The sequence below is a fragment of the Polypterus senegalus genome, chromosome 13 (genome assembly GCF_016835505.1).
Source record: "Polypterus senegalus isolate Bchr_013 chromosome 13, ASM1683550v1, whole genome shotgun sequence".
NCBI classification, from domain to species: Eukaryota; Metazoa; Chordata; class Cladistia; order Polypteriformes; family Polypteridae; genus Polypterus; species Polypterus senegalus.
The window spans coordinates 131,584,773-131,608,015 of NC_053166.1; the positions used below are offsets into that span (position 1 = coordinate 131,584,773).

A 23,243-nucleotide genomic window follows, 5' to 3' on the forward strand; every position below is an offset into this window, starting at 1 on the left:
TACAGTCAAACATGGTGGAGGTTCTAAGATGTTTTGGGGATGTTTTGCTGCCTCTGGCACTGGATGCCTTGACTGTGTGCTAGGCATCATGAAATCAGAAGACTACCAAAAGATATTGGGGAGCAATGTAGGGCCCAGTGTCAGAAAGTTGGGTCTGTGTCAGAGGTCATGGGTTTTCCAGCAGACAAAGTGCTGGAGAGTTCTGAAGTGGCCAGCAATGAGTCCGGATCTGAATCCAATTGAACACTTATGGAGAGATCTCAAAATTGTTGTTGGGAGAAGGCACCCTGTTGATGGTTATAGGAAGTGTTTGATTTCAGTTGTGTTGTTCCAATGCACATAAAGGAAATAAGCATGTGTATACCAAAACATTTGCAATTGCAACAATTTTCTGAGAGAAATGGTGCATTTTCAGGGAAAGTTCCAGGGGTGCCGATAATTTTGACATAACCATAACAAAATTCATCATTCAACTTTACCACGCATTTTGTTTAATAAACATTAAGTATTATGTGAAAAATTAAACTGCATATATCTTAATATATGTTGACACCAATAGTCTACTAATATCTCCCTCTTACAACTCCTAGCAGGCAATCAAGGATTATGAAAGCTGAAAAATAATGCATCAAGAATTATTTAGCTTTTCACTTCATAGATGATACAAATATTGTATATCTAATGCTAATGAAGAGTTAACCACCATAGTGCTGATATCTTGCTGAGAAGGTCATTTTACAAGGGAAAAGACAGCTGCACAAGGTGTACAAGACTAATAACTCCAATGTGAATCATAGGGCATATGAGAGCATGAAGGCCTCCATTAAAAAGCATATTAAGTAAGCTAAAAGGCAGTTAGAGAAGACAATTGCAAATTAGGCGAAAGACGGCCCAAAGAGATTCTTTCTGAATTTTACTAGTAAAAGATCAGTCAAGGAGGAGGTGAAGTGTATCAGGAATACTAAAAGGGAATTTAAAAAATTCAGACAGTAAAACAGCAGATGCTCTAAACGTGCACTTTTCTGAAGTCTTCACAGGTCAGGAAGTAGATAACACCCCAATGTAACAAGTACTACTAAGGAAATACTGAGAGATTTGGAAATTGTACAGAGAGAAGTACTGCTTAGATTAAACAGACTAAAATCAAACAAATCAGAATGGACTGGATAATATTCATCCTCGAGTTCTCAAGGAGGTTAGTGAGTACATATAAACCTCTGACACACATTTTTAGGAACTCACTGTGCACTGGGGAAATTGTGAAAGACTGGAAAATTGAAAATATAATCCCATTATATAAATAAGGTAATCAGGCTGATCCAAGCCACTATATAGTAGATCAGCAAGCTTAACGTGCATCACAATTAAATTAATGGAAGGATTCACTAAGGAAAAGATTGAGCAACAAATGGCAAAAACAAGAGTTTTATTTAACAGTCAGCATAGGTTCATTTTTCTAACACAGGAATTCTATGCAGAAGCAACAGAAGAATATGATCTAAGTGACTAAGTGGCCAATTTAAAATAAATAATGGATGTGCTCGCAATGGGGAGTGGAGCAGGAGCATGCGATCTGCTGCATCAACTGCTTGTCTCCGTGTTGGTTTTAGGCGGTCAGATGACTGAGCATTCATTGCCTTGCTGGGATGTGCAGGTGGTCATATTGTCTCATTATGAGCCCAGGGAGGCAATCAGGCTACAACACCTGCAATCGCTCCCCAACCTGTAAAAGTGAGCGCAAGATCTGAAAGGAGGGGAACAGAACGGAAGTTAAAGGAAGAAAGAAAGAGAAGAAGGTAGGAGGCAGACGGCTCTGGTGTGAGCAAGTTCAAGAGTGTTGAGCGCCTGGAGAGGAGCAGGTGGCTAACACCCAGAGAGCTACAGTAGTGGATAACACCAGCTGAGCGACTTGGGGGAGCTGGAGTGATTAGGTGGCTGCAGAAGCCCAGGAAGGCAGTGGGAGTAAGAGGCTTGGACTGAGAGCCCTATTGTGAGTACCATGGCCTTTGGGGACCCGAACCTGCGTCCAGAGAGGGAGCCTTACCATAGCCATGGAACAGCAGGGACCTGGACCTGTGGAAGGTCAGCTGAGTCTGTCAGTAGGGTGACTCCTCTGCCTCAAGGCACGCATGGTATAAGCAGAGGAGACGTCAGTTAAAAGAACAATGCACCTGGCTTTTAGAAAAGACACTTTCCTGCCAGATGGTTTTAATGTTGTTCTAAGGGATTTGTTTATTCAAATTTTAACCACCACAAATTCACCTTTATAATTGGATTATTATTTATTATTATATTTATTACATTTTATTATTATTATTGACATTTAAGTACGCGAGCAATGGTACCGAGAATGCAATCAGACTTCTTTTTTTGGGCACATACACAGCATGAAGCTGCCAGATCTAAATAATAGCTTCGAGAGATGCGCACATACTGAAGTGTCTATAGCTGAAGGTGGAACTAGGCGTTGCACTTTTCGGAAACGATCTTCTCCTAAATAAGGAGTGGCACTGCACATGTACTATGTCAGCATGCCTAGGTTGATCAAACACAGGAAGCTCTGCAGTCTACTTGTGACTTTACACTGTAAGAAGATAAGTAAATAAATAAGTTAACAACATTCGATGTGGCATTTATAAAGTAACATATACATGTTTTTCATATAAAGACCATCAAGAAACAATCGTGAACTGAACTTTGCACGGTACTTTGGCGAGCTCTTTAAGCCCTGCTGTTTCACTGAAGAACAAACGTGTGGCAGATTCTCTGGCAGGATGACACCCGACCTGTTGCTGCATCCAAACGGTCTCAAAATTTTGTCATTAATACTATAACATGAAAAACGTTTCTGTTTTAGGTATGTGTTCAACATTTCTTGCCTCGCATTTCCTGTCATTCTACATTTATACAGATTGCTGTAGACACGGAACACACATGAAATGCACATGTTCTGAATAACAATATATTATTTACCTTATACAACTCCAGGCACCTCACACCCAGATAAACAGACCTGGGAGAACCTTTTGTCTGACTTGAGCTACAGTGGTCGGGGAATGGGATAGCATTCTATTTACTACTTTTGCTGATCGACACATTTGCAAAACAAAAAACGCTAATGGAGAGATGTGAAGGAATTTAAGATGGCCTGGAATTATGAGTTTTTTCGTAGGCTGCAGGGATTCTAGTGTTAAATATACACATTCGAAGAGACACCGTCCATACTTTTCAGCAGGTTTATATAAATATATATGTTCAAAAAAAGTTGGGGTTGCAATCACACTCAAAAGGTGACTGAGCATAAGGTACTTGAAAATTTACGTCCATTGCCAAAATTAACAAAATGCTGGTACTGTACCATTTTGAAATTTGTGTTTTTCAGTACATCTTCAATTCCGGTATAAAGTACTAATATTTGGTTTACTGGTTGTTGGATTTGTATATGCTTTAGGTTCTTTCCTTAATGGTCAAAAATATTTTTGCTCTTTTTTAATTTCTATCTGTGTTCTTTTATTTTAAATTCTTTATATATTTATATAAATATTTATAGTACAACTTGCCTGAAGAAGGAGCCTGAGCTGACTCAAAAGACTGTTATATATTATAATCTGTTCAGTTAGCCAATGAAAGGTGTCATTTTGTGCTGCTTCTCTCTCTTATTATTAACTGATGGACATTCTTTTGAAGTTTAAAACGTTTAGTCTCATTTTAAGATTGTGTGCGCCTGAAAGCATGCCTTTCACATGCGGGCTAGTCAGAATGTACTGTAGCTCTTTGAGGCCAGCTCTCCTTTTTTGTGTAACGTTATGGAAGGATTTCACAACAATGTAAGTGATACTTAAGTCAATAATTTTCTTCAAGTCACATTAAAAAGCTATTACTTATTCATACTGAAATGACCAAGATTATTAGCAATAAAGTAAATACAAAAATAACTACGTTATATTTAACTGAATCGGAACCTATAATAACCTTCTTCATATAAAGAGAAGATGCTGTTAAGTTACAATCCAACTGCACAATTGCATCGTTTACCCAGAAATCAATTGATATTCATTTTACATAGTGCCTTTCAAGACAAAGCCTAATGTAAAATGTTGTGAAATCTAATCTAAAGATTCTAATTCTACTTCTGATTGCTCTGTGTTTTCACTTAATCAGAGAAAGAGGGCATTGATGATTTTTCAGGAGGCATAATTTTAAAAATGAGTGAAAGGGTGAGGAGAGGTTTTGTTGTTTGAGTTAGAGATAGGGGACAATGAATTGCTTATTAAATGATTAGCCCATATTAGGGGTGGGGGAAAGGTTTGTAAAGCACAGTGAAGATAAGAAAATGAAAGTGAGTTTTATTTAAACTGAGAGTAATGCTATTTCAATTATTGGAATCCTGGCTTAACATTGGCCATATTGGGTTTTATCTACTACATCCAACTCACCTAGGCATGCAAATGCCCCTGCAGCACTTTACACTTTCTGTTTACACACCATATTCTCTATAAATATCATAATTTGACTCTGTGTACACACTCATTTTATGCATGCACTAAAAACAGCATATTCAGAAAGAGAAGTCAAAATAGCAACACTCCAGTCAAGGATAAATGCTAAATGAATGCAACTAAACATGTAAGACACTTTCACAATTCACAATATTGAAAAATTACAATAATACAATAATTTTCCTCTGTGTGAAAGCTCAGTTACAGTACCAAACAGTGCTGCAGTGTGAGGACTCTTGGTTCAGAGCTTGTTCTGATTACCCCCTGTTTCCACTTTAGTTTCCTCATACTCCATAACTGTTTGAATGTTCTGTGAATTGGCACCTCTAAACTGGCCTAGTGTGTGAATGTCTCTCTAATTGCTCTCTTTAAAGGCTTTGCATTTTGTTGAGCTCACTGTGAAAACATGCACAGTCAGAAATTTAATGGATTAATGAATAATGTCATGATAAAAAAGTGCCATAAAGAGATCACTGTACTTTAATAAGGCTTTTGTCAATTGTACAAATAACTGAGCAACTCTAATAGTTAAAATTATCTTTGTGCTCTGGAGTGAAAATTTCAAGGCACCTTCAGACAAAACATGAGATGCACACTTCCAACATAGGCACACATGGTTTACTTTAAATTATGCCTTTATTTTTTGCATGTTCTTGCTATCTGAACCTCTAGGTGCCTTTTTTCAAGCAAAGAAACTGAGGAACACTACAACTCATAGTAAAGAGTTGCTATATCCATAAGACAATAAAGACAGATGAAGTAAAAATTTGCATATAGAAAAAAATTGAAAAGTAAATATATGAAAGCTTTCTCCTTTAGATATTTTTATTTTAATCGCCAATCACCTGAAATGAAATAAACACGTTGATTTCATGTGCATTTCATAATAGCAACAGAATATACATAAATTAATCAATATACATAAATACATTTTCCATTTGTAATATCTTCCCTGAATAATGAAAGTAGTATGAAAATAACATCAGAATTAAAACTATCACAAAAGATCACCTCTTTAAAAGGATATTTGTAAACTAATACTCTTAATAATCCTCAATGTGAAAGAGAAGCTTTATCAAATTGCTAGGTCTTATGTTACCATAAACATAACTCGGTGATCCATCTGATGCAGGGCAGTCATTAATAAGCTATGGCTGAAGGGAAATAACAGTACTGTGAATACTGTTAAATGAGGGCAGAGTACAATTTTTCAGATGGTGAGTCGAAATGTTTTGGCTGGCTACATTTATTATTAAAAACGTTTCTCTAAGGACAAAAGCAATTTAATCATAAAACAGTTTATATTCTTAATGGTGCTAAAACAGTTCACAGTTTACAAATCTTATTTTGCCCAGTTAAAATGATTAGACACAGAATCAGGATACAGTGTTCTTCTATCATATTGCCCACAAAGTAAGTAAAAATTCAACTTTTATTATTTTGTTTTATTTAGTTATTAAACACCAGGCAGCAGGTTTCACTTTACCTTCTGAATAATATGTAAAATAAATTAAAGAAAATGTTTTAATAATTGATGACAACATGCTTCTCCCTTAAAAACAATGCTATAAATCTACTGGCAATAATTTGAGGAGGTTATGTTGCAGAGACAAATTTGATTAAAACCACAAAAAAAGGGCAGAGCCTTCAAAGTAAGTCATTCTGCCTTGTCAGCCCAGCATACTGAAAACCCAATCTGAGAAACCTAAACCAGCTTAAACTCTAAAATATTCCAACCATCATAAAAACCAGAAAGTGACAGAATGAACGTCGAAGAGGGATACAAGGACTAACCTGATTCACACATCTATGATCTTTCAATGGAAACTCCCAGCGAGGCTTGTACTGTCAGCTGCAACTTACGGCAACCTCTTTGTCCTCAAACCTTAGTATGTGTCCAAGAGGTTTGTTGTTACAATACTAGGCTAAACTCACTTAAAATTATGCTGAAATTTCTTTTTTTTTCTTGAGGAATCCTATTACAAATGTAAAATAATAAAACACAGCATTTCCTATCAAAATTATAATAAAAAAGAAAATATTTAAAGATAATTTACAAGGAATAAGTGAAAGCAAATGTAAATGCATTTGTATAATTCGATATCATTTTGGAGTATAGTCACTCCACTCTCTTTTTGTGATTCACTGCCAAATATACTGTAGTTTTTTAATGTTCCAGTAATGGTGTTTGTTTGCATACAGTTTTTCCTGAAAGCTTACACATACAGTGTCAAACAAAGAGTTTCAAAACTGTTCACACAATCCCCAAAAACATACAGATTAAAATGAAAAACATGAAAAATGGCATGCATCTCTTGAAAATGCACAATTTATTCAAACCCATATGAACTCTTCTAAATAAGCTGCATTTTGAATCAAGTTTTTAACTAAATAGCTTATCCTATGCACCAACTACACCATGATGGGTTAAATGCAAAACACTGTAGCAGATTACTGTAAATGTCTCCAAACATGTTCAAACATTTCTTCAAATAGTACATATGGATGTAGTCAATATCAAACAGAAAGGTGAGGGAAAGATCCAATTTATTTTTCTAAAAACAATACATTTTGACGCATAATTTCAATTTGGACCATTAGACATTTAGGAAAAACAAATGCAGAAGGCTATACGGGAAACTGGTTCTTAAAAGGACAACATTCAATAACACCAATAACATCCTCTGGAGACAAATTCACAGAGTGAAAACTTGCTCCTGTGAATTAAAGGTTGCTACATCGGTAGATGATCAGCGAAGTGATCTTATTACTTTTATTTTAAAACACAAGAACAGTCAAGACAAATTAATACACATTACAATTGTGAACAAATAATTTGGATTTGGAAACTACTGAATGTACCCTTAATGTAGCTCAAATTATACTGTATATCAAAAGAGTATTGAACACCTGCTCAACAACATGTTTTTAAATACAAAGACATATACATATCCATCCATATCTATATCTATATCTATATATAGTGGGTACGGAAAGTATTCAGACTCTCTTCAATTTTTTTTTCTCTCTTTGTTATATATATCTTTGTTATATTGCAGCCATTTGCTAAAATCATTTAAATTAATTTTTTCCCTCATTAATGTACACACAGCTCCCCATATTGACAGACAAAAAAAATAATTTTTGAAATTGTTGCAGATTTATTAAATTTTATTAAATATTTGCTCAGTATTTAGTAGAAGCACCCTTTTGAGCCAATACAGCCATGAGTCTTCTTGGGAAAGATGCAACAAGTTTTTCACACCTGGATTTGGGGATCCTCTGCCATTCCTCCTTGCAGATCCTCTCCAGTTCTGTCAGGCTGGATGGTAAACGTTGGTGGACAGCCATTTTTAGGTCTCTCCAGAGATGCTCAATTGGGTTTAAATCTGGCTTAGGCTGGGCCATTCAAGAACAGTCACAGAGTTGTTGTGAAGCCACTTCATTATTTTAGCTGTGTGCTTAGGGTCATTGTCTTGTTGGAAGGTAAACCTTCGACCCAGTCTGAGGTCCTTAGCACTCTGGAGAAGGTTTTTGTCCAGGATCTCTCTGTACTTGGCCGCATTCATCTTTCCCTCGATTGCAACCAGTCGTCTTGTCCCTGCAGCTGAAAAACACCCCCACAGCATGATACTGCCACCGCCATGCTTCAATGTGGGGACTGCATTGGACAAGTGATGAGCAGTCTGTCAATATGGGGTGCCGTGTGTATATTAATGAGGAAAAAAATTAATTTAAATGATTTTAGCAAATGGCTGCAAAATAACAAAGAGTGAAAAATTGAAGGGGGTCTGAATACTTTCATTACTGTGTGTGTGTATATATATATATATATATATATATATATATATATATATATATATATATATATATATATATATATATATACATATATACACATACACACACACACTCCACCAAAAATCCTCCTAGCAAAAATAAGTTAGATAAGTAAATATAACAAATTTAGTTCAACACAATAAAAAAAATATTATATTCTGTTACAGGATCTGCCTTTATTATAATTACTCTGAAAATACATAGTAGTGGAAAAGAATTCATGAAGAAGGGATGTAGTGGGGTTAAGATTTTAAGATGTACAAAATCCAGCATGCTTAGGGCTCAAATAGCTTTTCAAAGTTCAACATTTCTGTTTCAAAGGTATAGCATTAACTGACAAAAACAAATCTTAGACAAAAATCAAAAGAAGGAAGAACAAAATGCATGCGCCTAAATAATTAAATAAGCAGATGCCTAATCCGTTTTCAGGAGTAACATAAAGCAGCTAGAATGACTTCAAAGCAGTCTTTCTTTAAAGTTGATGGACAATAAAACAGCTGACATTTTAAACAATAAGCAAAGAAGGAGATTTCAAATTGCTGAAAGTTTACAGCAACTGGAAAAAAACAATCTTCTACGGCAAAACCTATATGGCAAAATAAATGAATATCTTCAAAAGAAAGACGATAGATTTATGACCATTATTCATTTCAGTTCTGTAAATTGTATCCTTTTTCCAAATTTCAAAATGCATTTTCAAAAATACTTTTATCATATTCACTCCATCATTATCCAACCCGCTATATCCTAACTACAGGGTCACGGGGGGCTGTTGGAGCCAAACCCAGCCAACACAGGGCACAAGGCAGGAAACTAACCCCGGGCAGTGCGCCAGCCCACCACAGTTTATCATATTCAGGTATTTATAATGGTACTCCGTAAATAATATATTATTTAAAAAAAAAATCAAAATGTTTATGGCATGATAAAAAAAGAGAAGCAGTCCTCTTTACTCTGAATGGAATTTTCTTATATTACTCTTTTTATTAAAATCTGTTAGATATATCATCACAAATGAAAATGGACGTACCCGTGCAGGCTGCAGCTTACAGAGCTCCAGAGTCTGCGGTGTTTAGTGTTAATCTTTATTCGTTTCTTTGCACAATATCTGGCTTGTGTTTTCATTTTAAATTTAAATTTTAATTCTGTTTTAAATTTATTATTTGCACGTCATGTTGTTACACTCTGGACCCTGAGCTTCACAATTCCATCTATCTGTATACGGATGACATGACAATAAAGTTCACTTTGACTTTGATCTAATTAATGGATTATAGAGTGCACTGTAAACACAGGTTTCTAACATGATTGGTAAAACCATCATGTTCTCCATTTGCTTTTGGTACTTTGCTACTGTCAATATTCTTATCATTGGCTGCATTTCAGAAGCTTTAAAAGAGAGCAGAAAATTAAGCATGTCTAGGCATGGAGATATGGATTTCCTCTAAAAATGAATTCACTATTATATGACCATTTGCACACTCACCAACAAAGTGAGAACCTCCGAGAATGGCCAACTAGTTTAACAGCTTCACTTCAGAGGGCCATTGTAATAAGTTGATGTAACAAAGCTTAGCCTCTACAGCATTCCATGCTCATGTGAGGTGAAGAGCATATGCTAGCAGCTGCAAACTCTGCACAACAATACAATGTTTTGTGACTCATTAAGCTTACAAAAAGAAGTGCTAAATTAAACGGATATACAAAAAAACAGTTTTCTACTTCTGAGAAAAATGACAAGTGTCAGCTGCCATGAAAAAGAACAATGAAAGCATAGGACAAAAATAACTGTTGCTGCATCTGAACTTCAAATTCCACACTTAGTAAATTTGCCTTTGTATATTTTCTATTATCCATAATTAGATGTAGTAACAACGCTTTTGCATATCCAGTAATAAGGAGGCCTTTTTGATTTCAAATATTAAAAATGGTCTTTACATAAAAACCACAAACACCTGTGTGTAACTGCTCTTTTTTATTATTATTATGACGTTTATCTAAATACAATTATTTTGTCAACGCTTAATTAATGCATAATTTTAATCAGGACACTACTCAGTTTAAAATTTGTGACTGCTACTACATGCACATTTGTATATAATGCGCCATTGTTTCCTTTGTTATTTTTCTTTTTTTCCTCACAGTACATCACATGAAGCAATTTTTGCACTGATGCATCCTTCACAAAAGCAGGATTTTCCGTGCATGAAAAGTGATGCCTGTAATGCATACTATATATAAAAATCCATACAAAATCACTTATGATTACTTAAACACATTAAGCGCACTCATTATCTTAGTCCTCCCCTCCTTCGTGTGCCTTTCCATTGGTGCAAAACATCAGGGCCCATCTATATTTTATATAAGTCGTGGCATTGTGAGAGTCTATTCATGTTACACAAAAGGAGTTAGAGAAAGTACTGAATGTTGTAGTATAATGCTCTTTCAGTATTCTGTCCTCATAATATTTGGAACCCTCATTAACAGCAACTTAAAAATTCTGCAACAATATAAAGTTTTAAAATAAAAAAGAAACCACTTGAGCAATGTAAATCAAGCATGCAGAGCAACCAGATTAGATAAGCTTGCAGAATGGGCATTGGTAGTCAAGGAAATAACACACAGGATTAATCTAAATAATATTCTTTTCCTTATTTACAAATTCAACAAAAATTTAACACTTGAAACCTTAATTTATTGTTTATTTTGCCTTTGTTTTAGTAATGAGGTGCCAAGCCAGCAGCCTCCAAAAAAGGTTGATTGAGGTTGCTAAGTAGGCTTTTCTGACAATCAAAATGCTGTTTAGAAATATCTATTTTAAAGCCATTAGGATAATAAATGGAAATTCAGAAATTTGGAAATTATTTCCCATTATGTTTAATGAGAAAGGAAACCAGCTTTTGTTTAATAGTTTTACAACAGCAAGTCAGGGATGTCAGGTTCAAAAGTGAAATGGAACAGGATCAGGAACAACATGATACTTCTGCCGTACTGGAGACGTGTTTAAAATTTGTTGTTACTACACACATCATCCAAAAAAAGCAGCACAGTACAAAAATATCTCCAAACTAACAATTAAAAACTCTGACCATGAAAGTGATGTGCAAAACGCATGCAAAGTACAAAAGTATTGCTGCATAGTGTTTCTGGAGTAACAAAAACAGAAAAGGGCTATTGATTTACAATCACATGCCAATGTTTGCCTTCAAATAAGAATGTTTCTATTTAGATTCGAATAGTGATGTTCATCCTGACAGTACTAATAATGTATACATAGGTAAACATTAACGGTTACCAGGTTGCCATTGACCACCATTTTGAGGTAACTGGCAACCACTTTCATGTCCCTTGTTTATTTGGGAGTGGATCAGAAATGGCCAGATTTTGGTCATTATACATAATTGGCAGGATTATGATTAAAATAAAAAAATAAACTTTGCACTCCCTGGCTTTTCTTTATGCAGGCAAAGTTAATAAATAAAAACAGTGCAACGACTGGCCACTGTGTGAGCCAGGTGTGCAACTGACAGGACTGATAAAAGTCTCCTTTAAGTTAGAGGGACAAATGTGAAAAGCCTGAAAATTCCCACAGAACCCAGGCAATATGTCTGCTATGTGAAAGTCTGTTCTAGTGTGTGAAGATGAAAGATGTATTAAGTGAATCATGTGCAGGGAAAAAGTTAGCTATGATGGAACTAAGGCAAAGACATTTAGCCGTACAAATTGGATAACATATTAAAGATTACATGCCCAGAAACAATCCATAGGCAGGGTGCCAGTCCATAGCACGCACACACACACACACAAATTTAGCAATGCCAATTCAGCTAACCTGCCTGTTTCTGGACTGTGAGAGGAAACCCATGCAGACATGGGCAGAACATGCACCCAGTAAGCAAACCATGTCTGCCCTTATATGATATTTTGTTTAGAATATTTCAATTACTAATAATTTACTGCAACCTGTAAGGAATCCCTGTGCTGCTGCGATTTTGGAATTTATGCCAAAGGTAGGAAAATATTTTTATTTTGTTGTATTCAGGGATAGTTTACTGAAGCCAGCTTTGGTAGTTTAAGCAGTTCATTTCCATTTCCTGGTGCACAGCATTACATGAAAACAAGATTACAAAGGGGACTTCAGGTTGGAATCATATTCAGTGCACTTTAAATAATTAAAGAATGCATTCCATAAGTCATTTGAAAATAGACATACTGCACTTTAAACTTCAAATGCTAAATAAGAAGAGTTTTATCTGTGAAAACATTTACAAACAATTTCTCAATAAACTGAATTACACCACCCAACATGACAAAGAGTCAGAAATCTGACATGTTAAATGGTAACACTTCAGATTGAAATGCTGGAAATTATAAATGAGACAGACAGACAGAAAATTAAAAGGAAAAAAAAACTTCTGACTTGGCTATCACAGTGAGGCACTATAAAGGAGCCCCAGTAACGTTTCCTGACACACTTCTGTTGAACAGATAATCTTATGATGCGTACTGTAAGAAAAGTGAAAGCAAGAATGTCCCTTTTATTTGTTCATTCACCTAGCCCTAACCCCGTTCGAAAAAAAAAAAACACAACTGATCACTAATTTAAAAAACTCAAAGATAAAATTACTAATTCTGTAAAATACTAAATATTTTCATCTAAATTCATTTATTTTCTAGACCAGTATAGGAAAAATAAATTTCAAGTCACTAGAGGTTTTTCAGATATAGAAAGAATCAGTTAGAAACACAAAGCCAACAACTCCACCTTAAAGGACCATAAAATAAGATTTTGACATAACTTCTCAGGGTTAGGAAACCACAGTCCTAAAGTGCTGCTCCTATTTAATAACTAGAAGAAAATAACTGTTATTAATGAAGGACAGATTTGTTATCTTAGCCCATACTAAGGATTTGAATGTTTCACATAAAAATACAGTATGTATTAGTTTAAATATATTCTGATAAGGGTTAAATAAACCTAGGCAATATTTCAGTATAAAGCACATGAAAACTTTCAAGGACACTGATAACAGGATACTTTCATAATAAATTATTACTTCTAATTTAATTAAATGTAATATGTAACCAGCAAGGAAACCATTTTGCCGTTATGCTGTCATGAGGTTGTTTTTAGTGCACCATAATGTAAATACTGACTACATATTTGTCTATCTGCGGTGGGCTGGCGACCTGCCCGGGGTTTGTTTCCTGCCTTGCACCCTGTGTTGGCTGGGATTGGCTCCAGCAGACCTCCGTGACCCTGTAGTTAGGATATAGCGGGTTGGATAATGGATGGATGGATGGATGGATATTTGTCTACTATGTACTTACAGAGTGACATTTACATAATTCTATTACTCTTGTATTTCTCTTCACACAGAATATTTCTTTGTTTAATGACAGACAAATTTGCAAATTCACTGTTGTGTTTTAAGGGGAGTTTCAGAAATTTCACAAATATGTACAACACCATGTATTCGAGCTACCTCAGTGAAAACTGAACTTTCCCAAAACATTTTCTTGAAGTATAAATGCACCAAATTTCAACACACTTGATTCACTGGGAACTGAGTAGTTTCATGTGGGCTGGCAGACAGTCAGACAAACATGAGAACTGTAGTGGATGCTGTTCAGATTTTATATACACACACACACACACACACCAAAAAAAGGATACCAGCTATTTTGGTTATTTGACCAATCACTAGTTCATTCCTATAGTTGGTTCTGCACAAAATTTACACTATCCATAGAAATATCAAACCTTTCTGTTTGCTTCATAACAAAGTTATTATACTTAACAAAAACTAATCAAAACTTAAACTATTAATAACAAAAACATTTTTGTAAACTGAAATCTAATTAACAAAACCAAAATGAAAAACTACAACTAAGTGAAATTATTAAAGTAGCTTGAAAGACAAACTGAAATAATATAATTTACTAAAAATATTTTTAGTTTTCGTAACAACCGGACATACACAAAAACTAAACTGGGCGGCAGGGGTCACGAAATGAATCAAAATATATTAATAAGAATTTCATATTTGGTTTATGAATAAATATTTCTGGCATTTGTCTTTAACCCTTGTAACTTTTCAAACTAAAACAGAAAGTCATCCAACAAGTGCCACCCACAAATATTCATGCAGTGAACGGCGGCTGGTGACGGAGCGCAGGTACTGAAGTAAAATTTGCAGAGACAGAGCAAGATGAATTCAGGCACGTAAAGCATGTGACAAAGAAAGGAATTTACTGTATGATAACAGTAACAATTCTTCAGGATCTGATAGTGGCAGCATGATAAATTCTGATCCAAGTGTTAGTGAAGCATACTAAGGTGATGATCTTGCTTTGAATGTGCTTGGCAACTGCCATTCACTGTATCTCTGGGACTCAAGAGAGGAGTATTAGATACAGATAATCCCTTACTGAATTTCAGTCTGTCTATAAATGACAGCATTGTTATCTGTAATTTTGACTGAGACCAAGATACAGTATGTACACAGCAATTAGTACAGCAGCACACACAAGGTAAATTTCAGGCTACATGAATCTGATGTCTGTTATGATGAGCTGCTGCATTTCTTTACACTTGTATTTCAACATGTATTTCAAACACCTGAAGTCGGAATGTGCTGGTCAACAAAACCCTTACAGTATGGACAGAAAAATCACAAGTAAGTAACATTACAGTTTATTTTCAGGTTTTTTGACAATAAATCAATCACTTACCACTTTGGACAGGAGAAGTCCTTCTTGTAAACACCACTGATCAAGAGACTAACGAACAACATACAAGAGCAGTAAATTGTTGCTGACCAATCACTTTTGCTTTAAAAAGGTCATTTAACAACGATGTCATACAACCCATGTAAAATTCCTGAGTTGGAAATGTCTACAGGTGGGTAGGTAAAGAGTCTGCAAAACCTAAACCCTCTAATATGTTTTGCATTTATTCTGTATTTATTAATTTATCATTTTTTAGTTTTACATTCACAGCACAAAATACCTGATATTATGAAAACAATCCGGTGGTAGAATTATGTTTTAAAATATTTGTCTCCCTCTTTTTAATCTTTCTCTCTCTCAAAACAGATAGCTGAAATATCATTCTTTTTTTGTTATTAACATCAGCCATGTCATACATGTTGCATACTGTTTATATAGTATTGATGCAACAGGCTGGCACCCTGTCAATAGGTTTTTCCTGCTTTGCATCCAAAGCTGCTGGGATAGGCTCCAGGTTTCTTGCAATCCTGCTCTGGATAAGTGTGTTTAGAAAAGGTATACATTGCTCCTAATCTCAAAAGCGGTTTCTGTTATTTTGTGGATGTACATACTCCTATTACCTTCTCTTACTTTGCTCATTAAGGGTTTAACACTAGAATTACCAGAGCCTACGAAAAAACACGTAGATCCGTCCCACCTTAAATCGTTTCTTAAAACCGTTCTCACCTCTCTGCCAGCCTCCTTTGTCCTGTAAATGTGCCGATAAAAACAAACTGTAAGCAGCCGGCTATTCCATCCCGACTCAGAACGTGCACGAACTTCTCCGAGCTCATGCCTCGATTATCTGGGAGTGAAGTGAAGTTTTAGATTGGAAATAATAGATTGTTATTTGGAACACACGCATTACATGTGTGTTCCGTTTCTACAGTAAACTGTGTAAACACAATGTTAAAACAGAAACTTTTTCATATTTTAGTAATAAATGTTACAAAATGTGGACATAAACTATAAAATATGTGAAGCCTGACAGCCAAAGAGCACATAAACACTTTCATAAAAGGTTCAAGACTTTTACAACAGCTTCCATGGAATGTGTACAGTTCTGATTGTGACACAAAACTAAATTACATAGTTGCTCTTATAACCACACCATAATTACTAAAACTGAAACTTTATATATATATATAAACAAATGTCTTATATATATTATACTGTATATGGTAATAATATATTGTGATATATGGCTGGCAGTCCATCCCGGCCAATACCCCAAGCCGCCAGATGGAGCCCTCCTTGCGACATGGAAATGCCCCAAATTCGTAGGGGCATTCACAGGGCATTATGGTATGTGGAGTTTTAATGCACAGTCCTGCTGAATAATGTCACGACCGCCAGGGGACGCTGCAGGGAGGCCCAGAGACTTATATGTTCAATACAGCCCAGAAATACGTCACAGTCACGGGGCCAGAAGAAACAACTTACTTCCGGGTTGAAGAAAAGGAGTTTACACCTGACCCGGAAGTGTTGGATAATCACATGGACTGAGGGATCAGCAGGTCAAGGACTATAAAGGACTGTGGTAGATCCCAGACAGGCGAGCTGAGTTGGGAGGAAGGGATCAACTCGTCTGGGAGAGGAGGATTATTGTGTATTGATTGATTATTGTGATTTATATGAGCATTGTGGAGTGGAGGGTGCTTTGTGCACTTGATTATTATAATAAAGTCAAGAATTGGACTTTTATCTGGTGTCTAGCGTCTGATATGAGGGTTAAAGGGGACGACACAGCATGCCCAGAATGCCAAGAGGGGACTGGGCAGTCTCGTGGCCTGGAACCCCTGCAGATTTTATTCTGTTTTTTTCTGTCCACCCTGGCAATTGGACCTTACTCTTTTTCTCTGTTAACTAACGTTGTCTTATTTTAATTTCTTATTTTGTCTTTTATTTTTCTTCATTATGTAAAGCACTTTGAGCTACTTTTTTGTATGAAAATGTGCTATATAAATAAATGCTGTTGTTGTTGCTGACAGTGCCCCCATCTTTCACAATATATATAAATGTCTTTGTGAAATAAAAACTAAGTTAAACGTAAAAATACACAATGAAGGAAAACAAAAAATAAACTATAAAGACAAAACTATAATAACCTTGCCTCATAATTTCAACATTGTTAATATAGACGTTTTTAGAATACATTTACCCCAAACACATTTAGATATGTGATCCACAATAGCACTAATGCAAAAGTAAGTAACACAGGGATAGAAATCTTGACCAAGTAATTATTCTACATTGCATTAAATACAATCTGAATCAAACCAAGCCTTGCTTTGAAATGAGACTGATAATTGAAACAGATATTAGGTTATGAAGTGTGCTTATTCTAATTAAAAGAAATGTTTCCATTAACATCAAATTAAGGCTGAATTATTTGGTTATTTGGTTGAATGCATTTCTGGAAAAAAAGCAAAAGGAGTTCAGATGTCTTATTATGTGCCAACTTTCAATGATTAGAACTACTTAAGAGTATGGAGCAGTAAAAAAAAAACTGGATTAGAAACAAACTCCCATTGAATATAATAATAAAAATTGTGATTGAAATAAAATAAGAAAAATACTCCTATTTTGTAAAAGTTAAAAAAAAAAAACAACTGTAGACACTGTAAATAAATACTACTAACAGAAAATCATATTTAATCAGGAGAGGCACAGATTTAAAGAGATGTGTAATGTGGTCTCATAAACTACAGGTACCTGGGTTGACATCCAAGCTTGGTTATTGTTTGTGTGAAGTTTTCATGCTCTCCATGCATTAAGGTATTACAATGTCTTTCACATCAACAAAAGGTGCCTATAACACTAATGGTCTATGTGCTGTTTTGTGTAAATGACATCTCATTAAGGACTGATTTATCTTTCTGAATTACACTAAAGATCTGAAGGCCCATTTCTATTTTGTGCGACTATGTAGCAATGAGGACCCACATTACATAAAGTTCATCAGTAGTCACGTCAAATGAATATGCGCATCTGTATGCAAATGCCTCACGTTTTATGTGTCTGTATAGCCCTGCACGCATCAACTGCACTTGTACTAGTCAACAAAACATTGGTTGTATTCAAAGAGAAGGCCAATTCACAACCATTGGAATGATTTGGCATCACTTCCGTACCATGCACACACGACTGTACTATAAACACAACATGGTGTGCATCTTCTGCTGGCTAAGTCCGGAGCTGTCTGCTTTCATTCAGTTTTGGAGAATAAACATTCCTTGACTCTCCACAACTCCTTTTTACTGAAAAAAAACTACTTTTTTTATATAATGATGACATTTTTGGTATATTGTTATAGGATAAGACCAAGTACAGTTCAGGCTTTTTTACTTTCTTTGTGGTATGCTTCACCTTGCCCAGTAGGGGCTGGGTGGTCTTGTGGTCTCGGAACCCCTGCAGATTTTTTTTTTTTTTTCTCCAACCCTCTGGAGTTTTTTTTTTTTTTGGTTTTTGTTTTTTCTGTTCTTCTGGCCATCAGACCTTACTTTATTCTATATTACTTAGTATTGCCTAATGTTATCTTGTAAAGCACTTTGAGCTGCATAATTTGTATGAAAATGTGCTATACAAATAAATGTTTTTGTTGTAGTAAAAAATATAATGTCAGTATGTTACCTTTATGACCTAGAAATATAGAATTCAACGATTATTTGAATTTTAGATGAATAACGGTATTGGTCTTATGTCAGTCTTATCCACAGTTAGAACATAAGCCTTGGAAAAAAAGTCACCCAAGATAAAGAAAAAGTCAAACAGAGAATGTTTATAATAAAATATTTTTATGTGTGTTACTTCAAATGTTCCTTATACTGTTAAAGGAAACTTCAACTTAATCTTCAATAGTAGAAGCCAGAGCTTGATAAAGGCAGTTCAATAGCTCACAACCTTAAAGGTCATCAAGTAAATAATACAGGCCCTTGGAGTATTTATTTCAAAGCTCTTTTATTGAACATTAAAGAATACTAAGTGTTTGAAAGGTTAATGTTGATAATGCATACTTGGAACAGAATTATTGCTTTATAAAAGACGTGCATAAAATAAATTCACTGCACTGTTGTAAATCTAAACATCATGCAAATGTGGTGATTCACTGGAGATACAAGTTCAGTTCTTTAAAGCTTAAATGACTGATCTGTTAATATTTATAATGAATTTGGCGGAAGGAGGAGGAGGTTGGGAGCATGCGCTGATAAGCATGTAACCGCACCCACCACACACCAAACCACCTGGATTGGGACCCAAGTTAAGCAGGTGACACCTCAGCAGAAGAAGAGAGGGAAAAAAATCATTGTTTTCTGGGAAAATGAACATTACCTGTACACCAAAACTGAGGTCTAACTATTAATTGCACTAAATACATGATACAACATTAAAAGAACCTAATTTATAACCTGGTTACTTAGTCTCAGTTCTTGGGGTTTCTGGTTTTCATTACAGCCATTTTACAGCTCCCTCCCAGTTAATCAATCTAGGCAGGAACTGGGAGAACTTTTTGCCCGTTCCGAGGTGGTGGGGGGGATGGTATAGCAGGCTGCTTGTTGCTTGGGCTTATCGACACATTTAGAAGACAAAAAGACACTGACAGAGAGGTGCGAAAGGAATTAAGGTGGGCCGGAATTATAAATTTTTCGTTGGCTCTGGTAATTCTAATGTTAATAGGAACAGTGCATGTTCATATTAAAGTTCTGTTAACAAAATTACTTAAACAAACTTCATAAAAGCAAAGTACAGAAAGCAAGAGCACTGTAAAATCAGCCTAGAAGTACACAAGTCAATCATAAGTCAAAAAGTTCAAATTCTTGCTCATTTGCTTGTCAAAAATAGCATGGCTCTTACCTTCAGATATATTAGGTAATGACAACGTTCTCAAACTATTTCTGGACACAGCATGAAACTTGATTCACCAGTACAGTTTTTTCAGCGATTTGGAGAAAATGCATAACATTATTAAACCCACTTAATCTACTTAAGGGCTGGGGGGTTGTTAGCAGCCTAAGGATTAGAAGCAAGACAGAAACGAACCTTGGATGAGGCAACCATTTACTAATAAACAGATCCAAACTCCCACTGAACACACTTAGAAATGTCAATACATATGTCTGGGATGTGGGAGGAAAAATAGAGTAGCTGGGAAAAAAAAAAAAAGATTATCCCACAATCCCATTGTTTAGAGAACAGCCACGTGAGTCAAACTGAGGATGAAGGGTAGCAGTGCATTAACCACTGTGGTGTCATGTTGCTCAGTGTAAGAACTACTTGCTACACACAACTGTAAGCTTAACTTTTACTATTTGGCATTGTTAATAATATACAGTTGTACAGAACATTAAAATGCAAGTGCCCTTTATAACAATAAATTATAACTGAACTGCAAAATAGCTTACTATTCAGCATTAAGTATTATCATTTCATGAAAGATGGGCCAAGTTGCTTAAAAACAATCAGAAAAGTATTCTAACATTTTTTGCAGACATTTAAAAACAACATTGTGCACAATATACTGTAACCCTTCACACCTTCAACAGACCAGTTTTTATTCTGCCTAAATCTTTTTCCTAACAGTACAATAAGTTAATCTTCAAATAAGGCAGAAATTGTGTTCACATATTTTTAACATTATATTCTGAAAAAAAGATTTTCAAAATGGATAAACAGCTTGATTTGGTGGTGCACCAGACAGTATACCACATTACAAATGATGATTAAAGAAACAGATACAGCAGAAACCTATTACAGGTGTGAATGCTTGAAAAGGCTTAACCTAATATGTGATTAATTAATGAATAATTTTTAATGGTAAATACCTTCAGGCAAAGGCAGAGACCCAGACAGGTGAATAAAATGATTCTCAAATATTAAAGAGATTGGTGCTTGTTATAATTAATTGCAAAATGTAAAAGTCATTGCTTTAAATTCAAAAACAACTAACAACTATAAAAATTCATTAAACGTGTAGGGAACCAACAGAATTTACAAAAAATGAACTGCAGAAATAAAATAATTTGTATTTACCTAGACACATTTATGGAAATTCAGAGTAAAAATGTGTTTTACATTTCATTTGCACCCTTTTACACTATTAATGGGACGGTTTTAATTCCCTCCTTTACTTTATAAAACCTATATGCTTTTTTATCATCAATCCAAAAAGTAACTTTCAAGTAATATATGTGGGCAGATTCCAATACAAATTAGACCAGAATACTTTAGCAGAAATAATATCATTTCAGTAGAATAAAATTATGCACAGAAAAACAGAAAGACTAGTTTAAAAAAAATAAAAAAATAAAAAAAAATCAGGTGAACTTTAAATTATTGATACCTATATTATGGATTACATTTCTTAACTAAATCTTTGCTACCCTACTGTGACCACATTCATGATGAAATGTCAAACAACCGCTTGAATAAGGCTGACAGATTTCATAACAACCCAAAAACAAGCAACACAATTATTTATATATTTTTACCTCCATCTCAGAGTTGTGAGCTTGAACTTTTTGAAGCATTTCCTCTGCTTCCTTAACCCGCTGGCTAAGTTGAGTTGAATATGCAGTAGTCAGCTCACTGTCATAGGATTCCAAGATGGCTTTTATACCATCCCGCTCCTAAAGGGAAAGAAAATATTAGAAACCATTCAGAAATAGATAAACAATAAATAAAACTGAATAATCTTTTTAAAGATAGTATCTCTGCACACACACACAAAAAAAAATTCTAGGTTGGAGCTCATTCTTGGTCACAACTCATGCACCTTTAGGAGTAAAGAAACAGAATGGAAGTTTTAAATGTTGTTACTCGTTATTTTGTACAGGTCTTAGGTAATGCATTTATTCTTCCTGAAAATGAGTCAATACAGCAATCAAGGATATTTAATATTATTCCATTTTTAAATGAAAATGTGACTGTGGACGTAGCCTCAGTGTAGAACAATCTCCCTAAAACACACCCTACACTTCAACACACTTCATACACTGCAGGGGACAAACCACCATACAGTTCCCTTTCTCTTCACCATGCTGCAGACTCTACGGGGTACAGCAAATTTCAACACCCTGCAGAATTCAAGTAGAAATCATAGCTTGTAGTAAAGGAAGGGGGCACATTTTTATGCAGCAAAACTTGTGCAACAAGTATTTGTACGGTGCACCAGGTAGACTAGCGAGTGTGTGAACCATATACCTAGATATATATGTATATAGATATATATGTATATAGATATATATGTATATAGAGAGAGATCGAGAGATATAGATATAGATATATAGATATATATAGATAGATAGACTCATTTGTTGCACTTATCCATATTATCATTATAAAGTGGGAACTCCCTAGGCATACAATAGGTATGACAACAATTGATATTTCAAAAAAACTGAACAGAGATCATCAAACTGTGAAAAGATTTGTGTGTGATTCACAAGACAGACTAATTCTGACAGACAAAGGCTTTATTGCAGTGTACAGGCTGCCACTTGCATAATAATTTGAAATACAGTGTAAATCGTCATAGCTAAAAAGAGTGCAATGAGTTGCAGATTTAACAAAATAAAAGAACAGTGAAAAAGCCCAACCATTTTTCATCTAAACCAAACACAATAGCAATTTATACAGAATATATTTCAAATAAAACTATTAGACCAATTAGTAATGTACACAAGGAGTAATGAAGAGATTAAATTGTTGTTGAACAAAACAAAAAAAATACTACATAGACTAACCACCTTACCTATTAAAGACAGGTAATTTAAATAAGCTTAATATCTCTTGCTCTACGTGCATCGTCAGAGCATTTCTTTGGTATCCTTGTGTGTCTGAAACTCTCTTGTTTGGTGGTCTCTCTCTCAAGCGCAATCCCATAAAACCTGTTTCTTAGACTTTGTCATTCCGAGACACCTTGATCATCTTCTGTCTACTATTATATTTCTTGCCTTTGAAGATGACTCTTAGCATGTCTCCTATCCCTTTACTGCTCATCGTATAGTTCATTACATCCTAATTAATAAAATGTCAGCACTATAATCTTTTATTTTATACTGAAAAAATAAAAAATCATAATCAAAGCTAAGACCAACATGTACCATCAATTTCCCAAACAAAAAGATACAGTCT

The 23,243-nt window shown here is 35.0% G+C and overlaps 1 protein-coding gene across 1 annotated transcript in view; it reads right to left on the reverse strand.

The window, feature by feature from the left end:
• mad1l1 (mitotic arrest deficient 1 like 1) overlaps nucleotides 1-23,243 on the reverse strand; it is an 898,611-nt gene that overhangs the window by 604,859 nt on the left and 270,509 nt on the right. Inside the window, exon 12 of the mRNA XM_039774048.1 lies at nucleotides 21,599-21,736. Coding sequence (XP_039629982.1) covers nucleotides 21,599-21,736 — 138 coding nt within the window. The remainder of the gene's footprint in view (nucleotides 1-21,598; nucleotides 21,737-23,243) is intronic.